Below are 21,042 nucleotides of genomic sequence, written 5' to 3'. Positions count from 1 at the left end.
GGGGATTTTCCAGTTATCTTTCTGTTACTGATTTATCAACTGAGCAGATGTTGCATGATTTCTATTCTTTTAAATTTTTTGAGATGTGATTTATGTCACAGAATGTGGTCTCTTGGTGAATGTTCCATATGAGCTTGAAAAGAATGTGTAATCTGCTATTGTGAAGTCAATAGATGTCAATTATATCCAGTTGATTAATGGTCTTGTTGAGTTTAACTGTATCCTTACTGATTTTTTGCCTGCTGGATCTGACCATTTCTGAAAGAAAATATACATTAAGGAGTATTATTTCTTCTTGGGTATTGACCCCTTTATCCCTAATAACTTACCTTGCTCTGCAGTTGGTCATGTCTGAAATTTATAAGCTAGTCCTGCTTTCTTGTGATTAGTGTTAATTAGGATGTTCTTTCTCCGTTACTTTACTTTTAATTGGGGCACATCTTTACGTTGAAAGGGGCTTCTTATAGGCAACATATCATTGCATCTTAGATTTGATCCACTCTGACAATCTCTATCTTTTAATTGGTATAGTTTGTCCATTGACTCTGATAGTGTTTATTGATATGATTGGATTAATTTCTGCCATGTTTGTTACTATTATCTATTTGTTGCCTTGATCTTTATGCCTGTTTTTGTCTTCCACACTTGAAAAACTCTTGCCTTTTGTGTTTTCACTTGAGCATTTTATATCTTCCCATTTCCTGTCGTTTCTTAGGATATCAGATACATTTCTCTTTTTTTGGTGATTGCCCTAGAATTTGCAGTATGTCTTTACAACTAACCTAAGTCTACTTTCAGATAACACCATAACACTTCATGGGTAGTGCAAGTACCTCATAATAACAAAATATTTCTAATCCTTCCTGTCCCTTGTTTATCATTGCCGTCATTCATTTTACTTGCACATTAAACATACAAGTGTGTGTACACACACATGTATACGCATACATAATCAAGTGCATTATTGCTATTATTTTGAACAAATTTTTATCTGTTAGGTCAGTTAAGAATTAAAAATGTAAACGTTTTTATTTTACCTTCACTTACTCATCTCCACTGTTCTTTATGTAGCTCTGAGTTTCTGACCTACAGCATTTTCCTTCTCTCTGAAAGAACTTCTTTTAACATTTCTTGTGAGGCCTGTCCACTGGCAACAGACTCCCTGTTTCTGTTTGTCACTTCTGAGGGATAATTTTGCATGATACAAAATACTAGGTTGGTCAGCTTTTTTCTCTCAACACATAAATATTTCACTTCACCGTCTTGCATGCATGGCCTCTTTCAAGATTTTTTTCTTTGTCTTTGATTTTATGAAGTTTGAATATGGTATGCCTAAGTATTCTTGTTTTAATTCATTTGCTTGGTGTTTAAGCTTTCTGGATCAGTGGTTTGGATTCTAATATTAATTTGGGGGAAGAGCTCAGTCATTATTGCTTTAAAGATTGCATTGTTTTCTGTCTCTGCCTTCTCCTTCTGGTCTTCCCATTACACATGTCAATCAGACCTTTGGCAGTTGTCCCCAGTTCTTGGATATTCCATTCTGCTTTTTTCAGTCATTCTCTGCTTTTCAGTTCGGGAAGTTTCCATTGTTCTGTGCTCAAGCTCAGAGATTGTTTCCCGAGCCCTGTCCAGCTTACAGATGTAGTCCTCACTTCTGTACCATGTTTTTAATATCTAGTGCTTTTTAAATTCTTTCTTAGAATTTCCACCTTTCTACTTACACTATCCATCTATTTTTGCATGTTATTTAGCTGTTCTTTTAAAGCCCTTACATACTAATCATATTTTAAAAAAAAATTCCTGGCCTGATCATTCCCCCACATCTGCCCTATCTGATCCTGGCTCTGATCCTTTTCAGTGCCCTTTAGTGTGCCGTGTCAGTGTTTTGTCTACAGTAGACGTGATGTACTGGGAGAAAGGAACTATTGCAGACAGGCTTCAGTGATGTGGGCGCTGAGGGGCCCAGACTAGAGTCCTGTGATGAGGCCTCAGCCTCCTGCTGAGCCTATGGCCCAGGCTGTGAACTGCACCAGTGCTTCTGGATCTTCCAACCTCAGATGGCACAGGATAGCTGGAGGTGGCTGGAGCTGGGTGTTGCCCTGCCATGAGGCAGGTTAGGCTCTAGGAAAACCTAACCTAACCTCTGGCCCCCTGAGGGCTGGCCTTGTTAGGAGGGACAGAAGGCTTTGGCTTCTTTCAGAATGGTTCCTCTGGGTAAAACTCACTAAGTGTGGGTACTGCCTGGGGTCCCCCAGAGTGTTTAACCCCGACTTGTCCACACCAAACCTTTAGCAATTTGTCAGTTACAGTTGAGGTTTTCCTGGCCCACCCTGGCTTCCACGGAATTTTCTGCTCTTGTACATCGTGATTCTTTTGTGGGGGAGAGAATGCCTTATGAGCTTCTCTGATATACCTAAGAAGACCTGTGGATTTTTCAGTTTGTTCAGATCTTTGTTACTGTGGAGTGGTAGTTTCTAAGCTCCTCGCTGAGTGGAAACAGTAAAGTTCTAGTTGGGGTGGTTTTGTTTTTTTTTTTTTTTTTAACATATATAGATATCCAGATTTTGATATTTTGGCAGTTGAGTTTCCAACATTAAAGTAAAAATCAGTTTACATATCGTTTAGTCATTATTTATGAGAAAAGCATTTTAATATTCGTAGCTCTAAGTGGATCTCTGTGTTGAACTAGAGTGTAAAAAGGCTGAAAAATTATGGGCTAAGTGCTTTTCACTTTTATACTTCGTAATTATGAGTTAGATTTTTTACTTCTACTTTATTGGGGAGCCTTGTAGAAGATTGCTTTATTCAGTTTTAACACCAGAACCATTAAGGATTACTAAGTTGAGTTTGGCTAGAAAAAATGAAATAATAAAACAGTTATGTTTGAGACTGAAGGGATTTATATTCTGACCTATAATTTAATGGAAATACTTGTGAGTTAGTGCAAAAAATACTGAACATTCTTTTAAATTTCTTAACTTATTTAAGAGTGTGCTAAATTCTTTTTTGCCCTTACTGCAACCTAGACATTTAGTATGCCCTGAATTTTCTTTCTGAAATGCAGAAATCAAGAAGAAAGATTTTTAAAACTCTAAAGAATATGAAAGTGCTTAGTTTTTAAAGACAACTTTAAGGTTTCAATTTTATGGTCATATTGATAGAATATTTTATAAAATATAGTGAGGCATTCTTTTCTATTTTATAAGCTTTTTATGAAATAAAATTTCTCTCAGCCAGATTTTTAATAGTCTGCTTTCTTGACACTTTTGAAAAGCCATAAGCCAAACCATTCAGTGTCTCCTTACTGTATACTCGATAAGATTTGTACACACACATTTATGATTTATTTACATACAGTCCATGAAGTGATCCTTTTTTTCGGGTGTGGATGAAGCAAATCAATGAATGGTTATTTTTGTAGTGACTTTCATCAGTAGTTCAGAGCTAGCTAGCTCAGGTAAGTTAACCCCAGTGTTTTCATCTGTGACCAGGAGTTGGGAATGTCCAGATCCTTGAGTTAAGCAGCTGTTACACTTCCCTGAGGCCACGGTGGGCAGTGTTTCTGCAGTAAGACTATTCTGGGAATGCATTCATCACCCAGCTCAGACCCCACCTCCTCAGCAGAGTGCAGCCAGGTCCTCCCCGGACAGAAGGGCTTGCTCTCCTCTCTGGGTTCCCCTAACAGTTACCCAGGTGCTAGTCTGCAAGAGCCAAGAATAAGTTCTATTTGGTTTCTTTGTTCTTATCACCTTTCTTATTTTTCCTCCCTTCCTTCTAAAAACAAAACAAACCAGCATGGTACCTGGCACATGGGAGGGAATGATTCAACCTGTGGCATCTAAGCAAGAGAACCAAGTGGACTTTGAAAAAGTCTCCTCTTTGTTATGTTTTGGAGAATTGGGTACAGCTGTTTTGTGCAGGGCCTTTCTGTGTGAACACAGGCAATGCCAGCCCGCTTCTTTCTCTGGAGTTGTAACAGCGCCTGCTCTGTGTGCAAGGCACTCTAAGGCACAGAGGGAAATGTAGACAAAAATGATCACAAGTGAAATTGTGCTCATTTCTCCTTTGTATTTGGTATTATCTCATCAACTTAAAATATTTTTATGTAGTTATTGTAGAAAATCCAACCTACAAATAATTTTAAGTTCCTTATTTCCTGCAGGCACTTTTGGATTTTTAAGCAAATTAGTGTTTTTAGTTTTTAAGACTGTTTTGGGGAAGACAGATACTAGATTTCACCCTGTAATCTGTAGTTTATCCTTGTCTTATTATTATTGGTGAATTTAACCAGAACTTTAGAAATACAATTTTTTTTGTGTGTGTTGCTAGCTTCTGTAATAAAGATTGATCTGTTATAGGAAGATAGTAGTTATGGCATATATTTTAAAATTGGACTTTTTCCTACTATTTGCCTGGAATTCTAAAATGAAAATTTTTTATTGAAGTATAATTAACGTGCAGTGTTACACGTTAGTATGTACAGCATACTAATTCAACATTTCTGTACATTATTTGGTGCTCACTATGATAAGTGTAGTCACTATCACCAAACAACATTATTACTGTTTCATTGACTATATTCCTTTGTAAATTCCTATATTTCATTGACTGTATTCCATTGTACTTTTCATCTCCGTGGCTTATTTATTTTGTAACTGGAAGTCTGTACCTCCTAATCTGCTTTATCTATCATACCTATTCCCCCAGTTACTTCCCCCCTGGCAAACACCAGTTCTCTGTATTCAAGAGTCTGGTTTTTTATCTTTTTTTTTTTTCTGTTTGTTCATTTGTTTCTTAAATTTCACATATGAGTGAAATCATATGGTCTGTCTTTGTCTGGTTTATTTCACTGAGCATAATACCCTCTAGGCCCATTCATATTGTCACAAATGGCAAGATCTTGTCCTTTTCTAATGGCTAAATAATATTCCATTTTATGTATACATCATGTGTGTATAACACACTTTTATCCATTCATCTATGGATGGACACTGGGCTGCTTCCATCTCTTGGCTTTTGTAAATAATGCTGTGATAAATGTAAAATAAAAAAAATTTAAATGTATCAAATGGCAGAGAGACACTTATTTGTGTTGATACAGCTCTCTATGTGAATCTAATATATAAACTTATTTGATTTCCCATAAAATTCTTATTATGCATTTTTATTTTTTTTATTTATTTTTTTAAATTTTCATTTATTTACGATAGAGAGAGAGAGAGGCAGAGACACAGGCAGAGGGAGAAGCAGGCTCCATGCACCGGGAGCCCGATGTGGGATTCGATCCCGGGTCTCCAGGATTGCGCCCTGGGCCAAAGGCAGGCGCCAAACCGCTGCGCCACCCAGGGATCCCTATTATGCATTTTTAAAGCATAGTTTTCCTCAACTTCCTTCTTGAAAATAGCTGATTTTAATAGTAAAGCAAGTCAAAAGAGAAAATGAAGTTTATTGCTTTTTATATATAAACCTGAACAATCTTCAGGTTTAAAACTTAAATGTGGATCACAACCTAAACTTTTTTGTTGTTAATTACATTTCTTTTTTAAAAATGTATTTACATTCAGTTTATTAACATAATGTATTATTGGTGTCAGAGGTTGAGGTCAGTGATTTATCAGTCTTACAGAACACCCAATGCTCATCACACCATGTGCCCTCCTTCATGCCTGTCACCCAGTTACCCTGTCTCCCCACCCCCCCCCTCCCCTCCAGCAACCCTCACCGGGTCACAACCTAAATTTAATTTATTCTGTAGCTTGGATGTGATTACTAGAACTTTGGAGTCTTATGATACATAAGACATACATAGGCTTGTAGATTTCTTCTCTTTTCCAGTGTATATTTTAAAAATATGTATGTTATTTGTCTTGTATCTTTTTTTCTCTTTTTATTTGATTGACTATTGAATCTCAGTATGTACGGCTCTCTGCACCGCTGTGTATCCTGTACTATCAGCACAGTGGCTACCAGCCACATGTGGTTTATTCAGCACTTGAAAATGTGGTTGGTCTGAATGGAGATGTGTTGGAAGTGTAAACACTGCATTTTGAAGACTCGTTAGAAAAAAATGAATGTAAAGTAGTTCATTAATAATTTTGATGTAATTTGTTGAAACTAGAAAATTCTGTATTGTATATTGTCTTACATCCTGTTCTCAGCTTGTTGGGATTCCTCTGTCCAGAAAAGAGGAATGTTGCTGACAGTCAGGTCTTTCTGTGAGACCATGGGGTGCTGCGCTGTCCTTCCCTACCTCTTGCCCATCCTGGTGGATCTTGTAGACGGAAGTAATTGGCGAGGGTTGTTCCTGGCTTGACTTAAAATGTAAACCAGTATAGTTGATCCTCGAACAACCAGCTTTTAACTGCGGGTTCACTTACATGTGCATTTTTTTTAGGGTTGTTTTGGGTTTTTTTTGTTGTTGTTGTTTGCTTTAAAAAAAAATAAATTCACAGTACTGTGAATGTATTTTCTTTCTCTTAACAATTTTTTTTTTTAAGATTTATTTATTTATTCTTCAGAGACACATAGAAAGAGAGACCTAGGCAGAGGGAGAAGCAGGCTCCCTTTGGGAGCCTGATGCAGGACTTAGCCCTAGGACCCCAGGATCATGACCTGAGCCAAAGGCCGACGCTCAACCACTGAGCCACCCAGGCGCCCCTAACACCAGCATTGTTCAAGGGTCAACTGTATTTTACATACTTTCTTGAATTACTATTAAATTCCATTATATTCACATTATGACAATGTTGTCAGCTTTGACTTGCGTGTACTCAATGCATAAAGGCACCAGGCAAGTAATGAATGGATCCGTCCTTGGTTAGACAATGTGCAGTGACATATGTCCTGGGCAGTGGGTATATGTCCTCTCCGGAGTGACCCTTATTCCTGTTCAGCTCATTATTCCCTTAAGGGCGTATATGTTGTCAGGTCTTTCAGGTTTTCAAGAGGAGCAAAAAATCTGGATTTTTAAGAATCTGAAATCACTCTATCTTTATATACTGACAAGTAATGCAAAATTTAAAAATAGTTATGCAAGTCAAACCAAATATAATTGTGTTCTGAATGATACTGCTTTGTAACTTTGGCCCATGGGGACGCTTCTTAGAAATAAATACAGGTTTTAGGTACATTAAATGACCTAATCAGAATATATCAGTTAAAAAGAGGAGCTTATAGTCACCTGTTGATGAATGGCTTTAAAATTTCCTTTTTTAGAGAACATTAATCTCAGAATAGCAGATGATTGTGTAACAGTATGTTATAGTTTCTCTGTATTTTTTGAGTATGTATTTCTAGTACTGTATCCTTTTATTTTTTGTAGGGATATTTTTCTGTCCAGTATTCTTCTATTTACTTTTTGGTTGCTCATTTTAATGTGACTTTGGTTTCCCTGAACATTTAGAAGAAGGCTCCTGTCAGATTGCTTTTCTAACCTCATGGAGTTCCCTTTTCTGGTGTGGTATGTGTGCTGGTCAGAAACCTGGTGGGTTCCTTTCTGAGCTTTCCTGGCTTTGGTCCCGTTGCCTGACTTTGTCTTTGCTGTCCCCGTCCGCTCAGTCTTCCCCTGCTCCCAGGAGTTTCTAGCATTTGTGGCCTCTGTCTGGAACGGACCCTTGGAGGGGCGAGATTTCTGCAGCTCCGGAGGGGCCTGTGGTGGACCTCTCTTACACTCATCAAATCCTAGGTCTTGGCATGCTCTGTGGCTTCCCTCTGCACGTTCCACACGGACACTGATCATATATTCAGGTCTCGAGGCTATTGGTGATTCCATGAGAAAACTTTTCCAGATGGTTATTCATAAATGTTTCCCTTGGGTTTTGGACCTGCTCTCTAGTTGCATCTGTTTCCTTATGGGGAATCTGCTGCAGATTGTGCTGGCCTCCCACAAAACCCAGGTGCATGAAGTTTGTAATCTCATGTGTGGGGTGGCAGCAAGAAATCAGATGCTAACTTGTTTTGAATAGATTTACAAATTATGTGTTAGAACCAGCTCATATTCTTTCTATTAAAGTTAGGGAAAAACTAAACAGTCATCTGCTGCTGATTTAAAAAAAAAAAAAAAAAAAGAAGCCTTTACCCTCCCTCCGTAGAGACATAGGAAACTTGCAATTAAAGAAAGGTGACTTAGCTTACGGTGTTGAAAGCCGTTGTATTTCTGGCTTGTGTAAATTCCACTCCCACTCCACAAACACAGTAAATCAGCTAGAATGGATTGCATCTCTACCCTTTTGTGGCTCTCTTCCAAATTCAGTGCCCAGATCAGGTCTCATAAAACCCTGAAGGATCACATGAATTAGCATTCACTGTTCAGTCTTGATTCTCACCCGGAACTTTACTGAATACAGCTTGTCCTTATTTCCTAGATACAGATAAAACAGCATTTGAAGTTCAATTAAAAGCCCTCCCTGGAGTAACTGATCCTAAGGGCCAGTTTGTGTAGTTTCATTCATGGAAAGGCAGTACAATTTTGAAATACGTATTTGCCCAAGTTCGTTGATCTCCTAATGAAGACTGTCTTCTCTCTGGGAACTGAAAGATTAGCAAGTGTGCACAGTGTTTTAGATGGATCTGCAATACCACAGTGATCCTGAATTTGGACTTAGCTTTGAGCGTAAACAGTTCAGTTCTCGGCCACACAGAATTTTTCGCCATATTCTTGAGTTGTGTATGTAAAGACTACATAGGATGAGAACATTGTACACTGCTTCTTCTCACTACTGTGGATGTTATCTTATATGACATGAACATATGTACATATTTTTTCTCCATTTGTTCTTTAAGGTCTCAGCCAGTTTCCTCTCCGGTCATCCTTCAGTTTGGTCATGCAGAGACCCTTCTTCCACTGCTCGCTCTCATGGGCTACTTCAAAGACAAGGAGCCCCTCACGGCTCACAATTACAAGGAACAATTACATCGCAAGTTCCGAAGCGGCCACATTGTGCCCTACGCCTCCAACCTGATATTCGTGCTTTACCACTGTAAAAATGCCAAGACTCCGAAGGAGGAATTCCGAGTGCAGATGCTGTTGAATGAGAAGGTCTTGCCATTGGCTCACTCACAAGAAACCGCCTCCTTATACGAGGATCTAAAGGCCCACTACAAGGACATCCTTCAGAACTGTCATTCCAGCAAGGAGTGTGAGTTAGCAAAGGTGAACAACACGTCTGATGAGCTATGAGTAGCTGCAGAACACGTTTCATTCATCAGGGAGTGATTCATAGGGAGTGATTGATTACGCGCTTGGAATAGGTGGGCAATCCGCGGTTACAGAAAGCTTTCACAGTACTTGAGTATTTCTGTCTTTTCACAGAAAAATGTTTAGTTTCTTTTTGAATCTGGACATGGACCTTTGAGCAACTATTCTTCACTGGAGCAGCTCTCTTAAGGGGAAAAGAAATCTATTTAAAGAAATAGCTGGGCCTGCAGACATTTACAGAAATTAGATTCTTCCTATTTGTATGAGAAATCTCACACTGAGAATATGATTTCACAGTGATACTTGAAAGTGCTGTACTCACAAAATACGTCATTCGGGTGATCTGTAACTTGATGGGACCAAGTGTAGAACCTTGACAGTTGTGACACCCTCCCTTCTCCGTGTCTCCATCATGTGGCACAGTTCTGATGTCATCCTTCTTCAGCAGAGTTATCGGGTGCCCCAGGACTGTTGCTCTGGAGGAAAGCTAACATCTCTCTAGCTAAGAATCTGGAACAGTATTAAGAATCAGTGTGATTTTCAAAGGACACCTTCACTGAAGGAAGACAAAAAGTCTAATAAAGTAGATATTTTTGTTAATACTATTTATAAAGTATTTGAACACTTTTTCAGTAATTCCTTTTAACCTCCTAGAAGTCTTGCAAGGCCTTTCTTTAATTATTTTCCCACCTGTTTTACATTTACAACTATGAGAGGACAAAGAGGACCATTCTCAATGGGGGAGGTGAATCAGAGTTTCTTAAATCCATTGCTTTGCGGTGTTTTTCATTCTGTCATTTTGCTTCTGTTTTTATATTTTGCTATTATGTGAAGTGTATCTTTTGGTTGTTTATTACTTTTCCGTTCTTTCTTTCTTTCTTTTTTTTCCCTAAGTAAAAATTTCATCCTGGCTGGGTTAGTTTCATAGATCTGAAACCATCTCACAGGGATACTTCTGAGTTTTGTCAAATGCCATGAAAGTGTTTGCTATCATAATAAACAGAATTCTTGTGTGACCTCACTACCAGGTCTTTTCTGTTGTGTTGATATACAATCAGTAATTGATGGTAAAAGGTTGACACTTCAAGCAGCTTTGACTAAATCAGGCAACATAAGGCAATTTTCTTCTAATAGAAATTTCCTCAAGTAAATTTCCACTTCTTTAAGAAAAATGGAAATATATTTTCTTTAAAAATCTAAATAAGAAATATCACAACTACATATTGAAATTATAAAAGAAGATGCATAGGTAATCTGTTGATCATGATCTTCAAATGAATTATGTCCATAAAACGGGATTAGCTGGTGCACATGGCTGATACACTATATACTGCTGGTTGTTCCTGCAATGGGCTGCTGTTACCTTTTTCTTTTTCTTTTTAATTTGTAACTGGGCAGAGAAGAAGAGAATAATATAACAAACATTTATGGCCATCACCCTGTTTCACCAAAATAACATTGTAACTTGTAGCTTAGATCCAGGTAAGAACTTGGAGAGCTTTTTTGTGTTCCCCGCCTAGAGATAACCAACAACAGAAAACTCGGTATTCACCGTTCGTTGCATGCTCAACACTGGAAACTTACAGTATTGTTGTGGGGATTTTAAAATTTTCTATAAAATACCATTCTTGAATGTCATACCATTCTTGAATGAGGGATTTATTTTTAATTGCTGTGTTCTTTTTCAAGACTTTTCTTGATCCAGATTATTTGTCGCAAATTAATATTGTCAGTTCATCAATACTTGTTGAGTACTTTTTATGTACAAACACTAGACTAAGACTATAGGTGTACAAAATTGAATGGACCTAGTTCTTTCAAGGGGGTTATCTCAAAAGACCTTAAATTTACTCGGTGTCTGAACACTAATTAAATAATTTTTGATTCACAAACTTCTAGACTATGAAAGTTTTATAGGAGTTATTTAATTTTATTTTAAGATAGGACCATATAATCATCTTGATAGTATTTCAAGATGGAGGGTAAGTATGGTCCATCTTTTGCTGATACTAGAGATTGTGTTATTATTCTGGTGCTATTATTCTCATTTAGGATATGCCTGAAATAGAAGAATTGTACGGATTTTTATTCCCAGGAGATTCTCCTCGAAGTAGGCCAGCCCCAGCAGGGAGCGTCAGCAACAGAGGTCCGAGGGCTCCCAGGGCCCCGCGCAGCGCCTTGCAGAGCAGAAGATAACCCGGCCACAGTCGCTGCTGCTTTCCCGTGAGGGGCCGTGGCCGAGCCCGTCAGCCACCCCGTTGCTTCCCATAGAGGTGACGCTTACGTGCGACGGGCCATGGGTGGCTTGTCCTACTTGCCACTTTGGGGAAGTCTTGGGGATACTTGAGCTTGTGTTGTAGATGTTGTCTGTGGGATGTCGGTCTTAAAATTTTTGCTGCTCTGTTTTTATGGGAGGCGATGGGTCAGAGACAGTTAAAGAATTGTGCCGTCATTTGCCACCTTCCCAGATTCTTTCCAAGTCCCTTGGAGGGTCACCACCATTCCTAGCTCTTATTTTCTGAGGTACTCATTCGCATACTTTGCCCAAAGTGGATTGTCTTCCGTTTACTGAGATGTGTAAGGGTCCTTGACACATTCCGGATATAGATTCTTTACCAGATGAATGTTTTGCAAATATTTTCTTCCAGTCTGTGGCTTCTTTCTGTCAACAGTAAGTGGTGAGATTCACTGGTGTTTCATGAAGTTCAGTCACTCTCACTGTCTATTATTTATGAATAAACCATACCTTACCCACTCATCTCTTGATGGACATTAGGGCACCTTCAGGTTTCTGGCTATAGCATGGTGCTGTTATTAGCATTCTCGTGCCTTTTTCTTTTTTAAAAAGATTTTATTTATTTATTCATGAGACACACAGAGAGAGAGAGAGAGAGGCAGAGGGAGAAGCAGACTCCCTGCAGGGAGCCCGACGTGAGACTCGATCCTGGGTCTCCAGGGTCACACCCTGGGCCGAAGGCGGCACTAAACCACTGAGCCACCCGGGCTGCCCCATTCTCATGATTTTGATAAACATACCTGTGCATTTCTAGCAGATCTGTATACAATTCCATTAGGAGCGGAATTGCTGGGCATAGGGTAGGCACATGTTCAGCTTTGCTACTTACTGCTAAACCTTTTCCCAAAGAAATCGTACCAATTCACACTCTCCATGACAGTATATGGAAGTGCTGTCTGGCCAACATTCTACTTGGTTTTATCTTTTTTTTTTTGTTTTTTTTTTTGGGGGGGGGGTTGGGTTTTATCTTTTATCTTTCTTTTTCACTTTAACCATTTTCGTAGTGTGTTACCTCATTGTGGTTTTAATTTTTAATTTCTCAGATAATTAGTGAAATTGAGCGCCTTGTCGGATGGCCGTCACACAGCTTCTTTCATAACATGCATGTTTGAGTTTTCCCCCCCCCTTTTCTATTGGATTGTCCGCCCTTTTTTTTGTGTTGATCTGTAGGCTCTGGCAGAGGATTTAGGATTTTTCTCTTTATCCTTGATATTCTGAAGCATAAGTGTGGAATTGTCTTTGTGTCGTATGACATGAAAGACTTCAAAACTCATGTCTTTTCCCAGTTCTGGAAACATCTTGATTTTTCTTTCTGTTATTATCTCTCTGCCATTTCTTCTGTTTCCGTCTACTGGAACTCCTGTTAGTTGTAGGTGGGATCTTTCCATCTCTTCACCTGTCAGTTGATCCCACAAGCTTCCTCAGTGCTTTCTATGCTTTTTTAACCCTTTATCTCTTAATACTCCTTTTTAAAAATTATTCATTTAATCTTTTAGAGAGGGAAACATGGGAAGGGGCTCTGGGAGGGGGAGAGGGAGAACTTTAAGCAGGCACCACGCCCAGCAGAGCTCGGTCTCACAACTCTGAGTTCATGACCTGAGCTGAAATCAAGAGCCTGATGCTTACCCGACTGAGCCATCCAGGTGCCCCTCTCAGTGCTGCTTTCTGAGTAATATTCTTACTATTCCAATCCGGGAAGGTGGGTTTCTTTTCTTTCTTTCTTTCTTTCTTTCTTTCTTTCTTTCTTTCTTTCTTTCTTTCTTTCTTTCTTTCTTTCTTTCTTCTTTCTTTCTTTCTTTCTTTCTTTCTTCTTTTTTTTATTCATGTCTACTCTTTAAAGACTTCAGTCATGGGATCCCTGGGTGGCTCAGCAGTTTAGCGCCTGCCTTGGGGCCAGGGCCTGATCCTGGAGACCTGGGCTCGAGTCCCATGTTGGGCTCCCCGCATGGAGCCTGCTTCTCCCTCTGCCTGTGTCTCTGCCTCTCTCTGTCTCTCATGAATGAATGAATGAATGAATAAATAAATCTTTAAAAAATAAAAATAAATAAAAATAAAAACTTCAGTGATTACTTAAACATAATTTCCAATACTTTGAATTGGTTCTTTTTCATATTCACCTGTTTGATTTCTTTGGTTTTATCTTTTTTGTTTTGTTTTCTTAAAGTGAAGGTTAATCTTCAGTTTATCTCCTTGGTCATTCTGGACATTGATTAAGTCTTTGTCAGCCTATAGTGTAAAATCAGTTTTCCTTTTATCCCGAATGGATTCATGGTTGCATTGTTGATTTTGTTTATTTTCCTTGTCCTAGCATCCGATTTTGTTTTGGAAGTGTGTCTGGCACCCCTGTTTGGCATAGATGTTGTGTGTGTTTATGCCTGCATTTTCTCCTCCTCTTTCAAGCTTTCTGCCCTCACCTCGGGTTGCTGCAATGGAAATTCCCTGTCTCAGACCACCACGTCTTATGACCATGCTGGGGGGGGGGATGCTGTGTCACCGAGCTCTCTTGGTCCTCGGCCTTGTCCTCCTGCTTCCCAAGGGGCATTGCCCCGACCCCGTGTTGCCCGAGCCTACACGTCTCCTGGGAGTGGGTGTGCAGCAGTTTAGTTTATCTTTTCAAACCCCAGACCCTGGTTTCAGGCAGCAAATCATTCATCTCTCATCTCAGTTGGGACCTTTTTAGTTCCCGTTACATTTGGGAAGTTACGGGCCCATTGCCTGGGCCGCTTCCTGGTCCAGCAGCAGCCCCCTCACTGATCCCGTGGCTCGTCTGCTCGGGTTCCCAGGCTACGTAGCCAGTGGGTGAGGCCTCCCGGTCCTGGGGTTTTTTACGCCGTATCCTTTGGGCAGAAGGAGTATGTGAAAGTAGGACCTACTCACCGTCCTGACCAGAAATCCTATTACCGTGTAGATTGTTGATCTCGGTGCCTATTTGCAAATGTGGAGAGGACTTGCCAAGGCCTCTGGAGCTCGGGTGGCGCCTCTGCAAGACCAGGCTTCGGGCCGAGGCCCATACAGTCTCTTCTGCTTCCAGGTCGCCTACTTGGCGCTACCTTGGGCCGCTGGGCAAGGGTGCAGGGGGCCTGGCCTGTGCCCTCAGCCGCCACTGCCGCTGTCGCAGCCCCAGCAACCAGATCAGCTTCCCCGGGCAGGACCTTCCTGATGGGCAGCGTGATTTTCCTGCCAGGAGCCAAGGGTAGCAACTGAGGAAGAGGCTTTCCGGGGTGGCTGGGAGGATGTGGGGGGCCCAGGGACAGGTGACAGGGCGTGGCCAGGCCTTGACGCCCGCCGGTCCCCACACCTCAGGGACAGAGTGCCTGGGGCCTGCCACCAGCACCTACTGGACCCCCAGATGGATGGAAAAGCCCCCAAACGTCACACTTCCAGACACTGATGACGTCTTTCAGCCAGTTAGGGAACTGCAGGCTCTCCGGCTCCGCCACGGCCCACGGCTGCTGGTGGCCACGTCTGGGGACAAGACCGCGCCTGGCCTGAAGCTGAGCCCTGGGGCCCCAGGTGATGCCCGCAGCCCCGAGCAGCCTGAGCCCCACGGCTGCCTCAGCCGCCCACCGTTCTCTGGAGAGGAGGGGCTCAGGGGCTCGGGGGCTCGGGGGCTCGGGAGACCGCTCCTCAGCCCGGGCCACGTCGGCCCAGCTCAGGGGCCCCTCCCCCGGCCACTTCGGTCCTTTCTCGGCGGTTCTGGTTTGTGCTCCTTAAGCACAGGGGCCCGATCAGTTCAGTTCGTTCATTTCAAAACCCTGGGTGACAACTCCAAGGAGGCGTCCCTAGAAGTGGCTGGGACTTTCCACGACGGTAACAGTGAGCATGTGGGAATCGAGTCGAGGCCAAGCTGCAGAGGCCGCGGTGGCTCGAGGCGGGCCTGAGGCTCCAGATGCTGGGCTTGGTGCGGTCGCCCCGGCTTGGGGGGCCCTGGGACAGCCGACCTCCGCGCCCCAACGCTGGCGTGGCTGCCTCCTGCCACCTCCCCTGGGGCTTAAGCCGCCTCCTGCCCTGCCTCCTCCTCCTCCTGCCTCTCTTTCTCCTCCTCCTCTTCCTTCCCGTCTTCCTCTTCCTCCTCCTCCTCCTGCCCCTCCTCCTCCTCTTCCTTCTCCTCCTCCTCCTGCCCCTCTTCCTCCTCCTGCTCCTCCACTCTGTCACACCGTGTGCTCAGGGAGCCCAGGGTAAAGGGCAAAGCCATAGGCCAGGGGGGAGGGAGGCTCTGAGAGGGGAGGGCAGGTTTGCAGTGCATGAGCATGAGGTCAAGGTCTTGCATGTGCCCTCCGTGTCTCCCTAACCAAATGACTTATAAATGGGGCGGGGAGGGGTGGGGGGGCACTTCAGCATCCTCCAAGGTCCCTGCCTCACAGGGACTCGGTAAAGCACATGTTGAGTGAAGCGAGCGAGTTAGTCTGAGCAGGGAGGTGGTTGCTCTGGACTCTGCTGGCCTTCCTCCTCCTCTCAGGGCGTGTGCAGACCGCAGTCCCGGGGCCCACACTCACCCCGGAAAGGAGGCAGCCTGGGGCGCCGAGCGCCAGCGGTGGGGGGCACATGTGATGCTTCTGTGCTGGTACCGTGCTCAGGTCCGGGGAACCCCGACTTTGGACTTTGGGAGAGGAAGGGATGCGGAACCTCTGCTCCGAGGCCACGAGGACGGGATCTCGCCCAGGACCAGCCCCGCTCACCGCAGCCTCCGGGCGGGGGGGGGGAGTCCCAGCACATGCATTTGCCTGGCCCTGTTTGTTGTGTTTGGTTTCTGTTTCCCTCCAGAAGCTAAGGTGGGAAGGAGGCCAAGGATGAAGGGGAAGGAGAGAAGCATCTGAAATCCCGAGTCCCTTCATCTCCCCCTCTGTAAATCTTGCTTGTATGTATGTATGTATGTATTTATTTATAAGATTTTATTTATTTATTCATGAGACACACAGAGAGGCAGAGACCCAGGCAGAGGGAGAAGCAGGCTCCCCGCGGGGACCCAACAGGGGACTTGATCCCGGGACCCTGGGGTCACGGCCTGGGCCGAAGGCAGACGCTCCCCCCTGAGCCCCCCAGGTGCCCCCATCCTGCGCCTCTTAATATGACCTCCATTGTTCATGAGACTGTGTCTGGAGGAAGCTGTGCTATGAAGCCGACGCGTCGTGCCCCCGCAGGCCGGCTTCCCGGGCCCCACTTCCAGGCAAGCGGCAGTGGCGGACAGGAGCTGGGGAGCTACTGGCCGAGCGTGTGCTGCGCGGCCCTGGGCATTCGCTCACCCGAGTCACCGACCCGCGGGTAACCGCGAGCTGGGCGCCGCTGTCGTCTGTACCTTACGGATGAGGACAGTGAGCTCGGGGCGAGGGGCCCGGCCCAAGGTCGGGACAGGGAGCCCGTGCTCTGCCCCCGGTGCCCCCCTCAGCACAGCGGGGTGCCAGCAGCAGGCGGCCACCAGCAAGGCCTGGCGCCGGGGTCCCAGCACACTGTCCACCCGACAGCCTTCCTGTGGCCTGCAGCTTTGTGCAGGACACGGGTGACACACCACACCACATCGGTCATCGTCTCCCCAGAACAAAAGAATGAATTCGCTGTGTTTCTGAGCGGCTCATTCATACATTCGTGCTCCTGCCAAAGAAGAGTTGCCATGTAGGTCTATTCGTCTTCATAGAAGTCATCAAAATCTGGGGTGCCTGGGGGCTTGGCTGGCCGAGCATCTGCCTTCGGCTCAGGTCGCGGCCCTGGGGTCCTGGGATCGAGGCCTGCGTCGGGCCCCCTGCTCAGCGGGGAGTCTGCTCCTCCCTCGGGTCCTCCCGCCCTGCTCCTGCTCTCTCTCTGTCTCTCAAATAAATAAATAAAATACAATAAAGAGAAACTATCAAAATCTGACTTTGCCGATCATTCCCTAAGGCACTGAGTAGTGTAAAAAGCTCCTTTTTGTAGCATTTCCATGCCATTTTTGGAAAGGACATTGGCCCATAATTATTCTTATCGGGAATATTTGAGCAAAAGAGCTACAGGACCTGGATGTGGTAGGACGACAGAAGGCCAGAGGGAATGGGGTATTTCTGCTCTCAGGGAAATAATGCTTTTTGGCACTAAAAGTGAAGTCAGTTCAGGATGGCGAGCAGGTCAGCCAAGGTACAAGAGGACCATATTTCTTTTCACTAATCTAATTGGGTGCCCTCGGAAACCACCAGGCCTGTGCACAGAGGAGGAAAGACATAGAGAAGCCCTGTATTCGCGAGAATTACCATCCACTTTTAGATGATTAAAAAAAACAAAAAGGTCTTTGGAATGTATTCAAGGAGCTACCTCTAGGAATAACATCCTTCTATGCCAAGTGCATGTATCTTTAGCATATAAAATCACTTCATTTTTCACAAAAAAATCCACCTTTTTTTAAAATAAATTTATTTTTTATTGGTGTTCAGTTTGTCAACATATAGAATAACACCCAGTGCTCATCCCGCCAAGTGCCCCCCTCAGTGCCCGTCACCCAGTCACACCCACCCCCCGCCCTCCTCCCCTTCCACCACCTCTAGTTTGTTTCCCAGAGTTAGGAGTCTTCATGTTCTGTCTCCCTTTCTGATATTTCCCACTTATTTTTTTCTCCTTTCCCCTTTATTCCCTTTCACTATTTATTATATTCCCCAAATGAATGAGACCATACAATGTTTGTCCTTCTCCGATTGACTTACTTCACTCAGCATAATACCCTCCAGGTCCATTCACGTCGAAGCCAATGGTGGGTATTTGTCTTTTCTAATGGCTCAGTAATACTCCATTGTATACATAGACCACAGCTTCTTTATCCATCATTTGTCATGGACACCGAGGCTCCTTCCACAGCGTGGCTATTGTGGACATTGCTGCTAGAAACATCGCAGCATGTACCCCATGCATCGTATCTGTACCCCAAAGATACAAGATGCAATGAAACGCAAGTGTCCCGGCATTTCACTGCATCTGTATCTTTGGGGTAAATCCCCAGCAGTGCAATTGCTGGGTCGTAGGGCAGGTCTGTTTTTAACTCTTTGAGGAACCTCCACACAGTTTTCCAGAGTGGCTGCACCAGTTCACAGTCCCACCAACAGTGCAGGAGGGTTCCCCTTTCTCCACATCCTCTCCAACATTTGTGGTTTCCTGCCTTGTTAATGTTCCCCATTCTCACTGGTGTGAGGTGATATCTCATTGTGGTTTTGATGTGTATTTCCCTGATGGCAAGTGATGCAGAGCATTTTCTCATGTGCATGTTGGCCATGTCTATGTCTTCCTCTGTGAGATTTCTCTTCATGTCTTTTGCCCATTTCATGATGGGATTGTTTGTTTCTTTGCTGTTGAGTTTAATAAGTCCTTTATAGATCTTGGATACTAGCCCTTTATCTGATACGTCATTTGCAAATCTCTTCTCCCATTCTGTAGGTTGTCTTTAAGTTTTGTTGACTGTATCTTTTGCTGTGCAGAAGCTTTTTATCTTGATGAAGTTCCAATAGTTCATTTTTGCTTTTGTTTCTCTTGCAAGAAGTTACTGTGGCCAAGTTCAAAAAGGGTGTTGCCTGTGTTCCCCTCTAGGAAAAAATCCACCTTTTAAAATCACTGGCTTGGACTTTGCCGAGCTAGAAAGGTGAGGCTCACACCTTCTTCTCCCTCCCTCCCTTCTATAGATTTATGGACATTAACTAACGCTGATTCATTCTTCAAGGTAGTTGTGCAGTAACAAGTCACATGAGTGTCAAAGGTCATAGTAAAATGGGATCATGAAAAGAAATTAATGAGTAGAGTTGTTCCCAAGTTCAGTGGTAAGAGATTATGGCTTTCTTGCTGTAGTTGCCAGTGTCGTTCTCTGATCACGCTTTTCAAGGAGAGCCAGGACACCCACTGATCCCCAGCCGGTAATCCTAGACATGTTTTAGCAGAGGTCGTCTAAATCGGATGCCCAGGGGTGCCTGGGTGGCTCAGCTGATTGAGTGTCCAACTCTTGGTTTCAGCTACAGTCGTGATCTCAAGGGCATGAGATGAAGCCCACATCTGGCCCCATGCTCAACGGGGAGTCTGCTTGAGATTCTCTCTCCGTCTCTCTCTGCCCCTCCTCTCTCTTGCTCTCTCTCTCTCTCTCAAATAAATAAATCTTTTAAAAAAAAAGTGATGCCTGGAAGCTAGGCACTTCCTGAGCCTTTCCTGAGGCTCTACCCCCATGCCGGGCACTGGAAAAATGGCACAGCCCCTGTCTCAAGACCTCCTGGTCTTCTGAGGGAGACAGACTCTGCAGAAGGTCCTTGTTGTACAAGTGCTGAGACGGAGGCACAGAGTGCGCAGCTCTCGCCGGGATGGCCGGAGAAGCTCCCTCAAGGGGGTGACCTCTGCGCTGAGCTGTGAGGGCCATTAGCACCCACCTGGTGAGGAGGGGCAGGTGGTGGGGCTCAGCGTGGCGGAGAGCTACCTTTAGGGAACTGAGAGCACATCACAGTCATAAAACTCTGCTACTCTGGATGTAAGTCTGAACAAAACAGTTGTAGCAATTATTGGCTTTCTCAAGAAGCACGAAGGCAGAACCTTTGGGTTTACGCAGATCTAGCTTCACATCCTGATACTGTCATGTACCCACTACAATCCAGAGGTTCCTGTATACTGTCTCTGTCTGAGCCTCAGTTTCCTTATTTGTAAGATTAGCATGCTTTGGGAGCAGGTTTTTTGGGGGTTACAAGAGATGGCATATGTACAGACCTATGGCGAGTAGGGTTTGGCAGATAAAAATACAGGATGCCCAGTTAAATTAGAATTTCATAAAACAACAAATAATTGTTGAACGTATGTATATCCCAAATACAGCATGGGATGTACTGATGCTCAACAATTATTTGTTGTTTATCTGAAATTCAGACTTAACTGGGCATCCTGTGTTGTTTCATCTAATATGATCTCTGATTATAAATGAGCTATAACTCAGTTAACTTATTGGCATAAGGGATCCCTGGTGGCTCAGCGGTTTAGTGCCTGCCTTCGGCCCAGGGCATGATCCTGGAGTCCTGGGATCGAGTCCCACGTCAGGCTCCCTGCATGGAGCCTGCTTCTCCCTCTGCCTGTGTCTCTGCCTCTCTCTCTCTCTCTCTCTCTCTCTCTGTCTCTCATGAATAAATATATAAAATCATTAAAAAAAAAACGTATTGGCATAATGAGTACTTTTTTAATCCCAGGAAGTACTGACCTGGAATAAGCAAGAGTTTTGAAGTGGAAGTATGGACTCTACATAATATGTGGATGTGGATGTACGAAGTACACAGGGGTGGGAAAACTATTAGTTAATGTAAGGAATTCAAAAGCTTCTCCGGGATTTATGAATATACTAAGAATTCTTTTTCATGTTGGTTAACAACAGCAACAGGGACGCCTGGGTGGCTCAACGGTGGAGCATCTGCCTTCGGCTCAGGGCATGACCCCGGGGTCCTGGGATTGAGTCCCACATCGGGTTCCTCACGTGGAGCCTGCTTCTCTGTCTGCCTGTGTCTCTGTCTCTGTCTCTCTCTCTCTGGGTCTCTCGTGAATAAATAAATAAAATATTTAAGAAGACAAAACAACAACAACAAAA

At 43.7% G+C, this 21,042-nt stretch overlaps 1 protein-coding gene across 2 annotated transcripts in view; it reads left to right on the top strand.

Moving 5' to 3' along the window:
* MINPP1 (multiple inositol-polyphosphate phosphatase 1) overlaps window positions 1-10,217 on the top strand; it is a 44,595-nt gene extending 34,378 nt beyond the window's left edge. For both annotated transcript variants that reach the window (XM_055323234.1, XM_055323235.1), the window contains exon 5: window positions 8,782-10,217. In XM_055323234.1, coding sequence (XP_055179209.1) covers window positions 8,782-9,178 — 397 coding nt within the window. In that variant the 3' untranslated portion in view covers window positions 9,179-10,217. The remainder of the gene's footprint in view (window positions 1-8,781) is intronic.
* The last annotated feature ends 10,825 nt before the right edge of the window (window positions 10,218-21,042 follow it).

Source organism: Nyctereutes procyonoides, unplaced genomic scaffold (genome assembly GCF_905146905.1).
Source record: "Nyctereutes procyonoides isolate TBG_1078 unplaced genomic scaffold, NYPRO_anot_genome, whole genome shotgun sequence".
Lineage (NCBI taxonomy): Eukaryota > Metazoa > Chordata > Mammalia > Carnivora > Canidae > Nyctereutes > Nyctereutes procyonoides.
The sequence above is the reverse complement of the archived record's forward strand: the minus strand, read 5'-3'. Positions and strand labels throughout refer to the sequence as shown.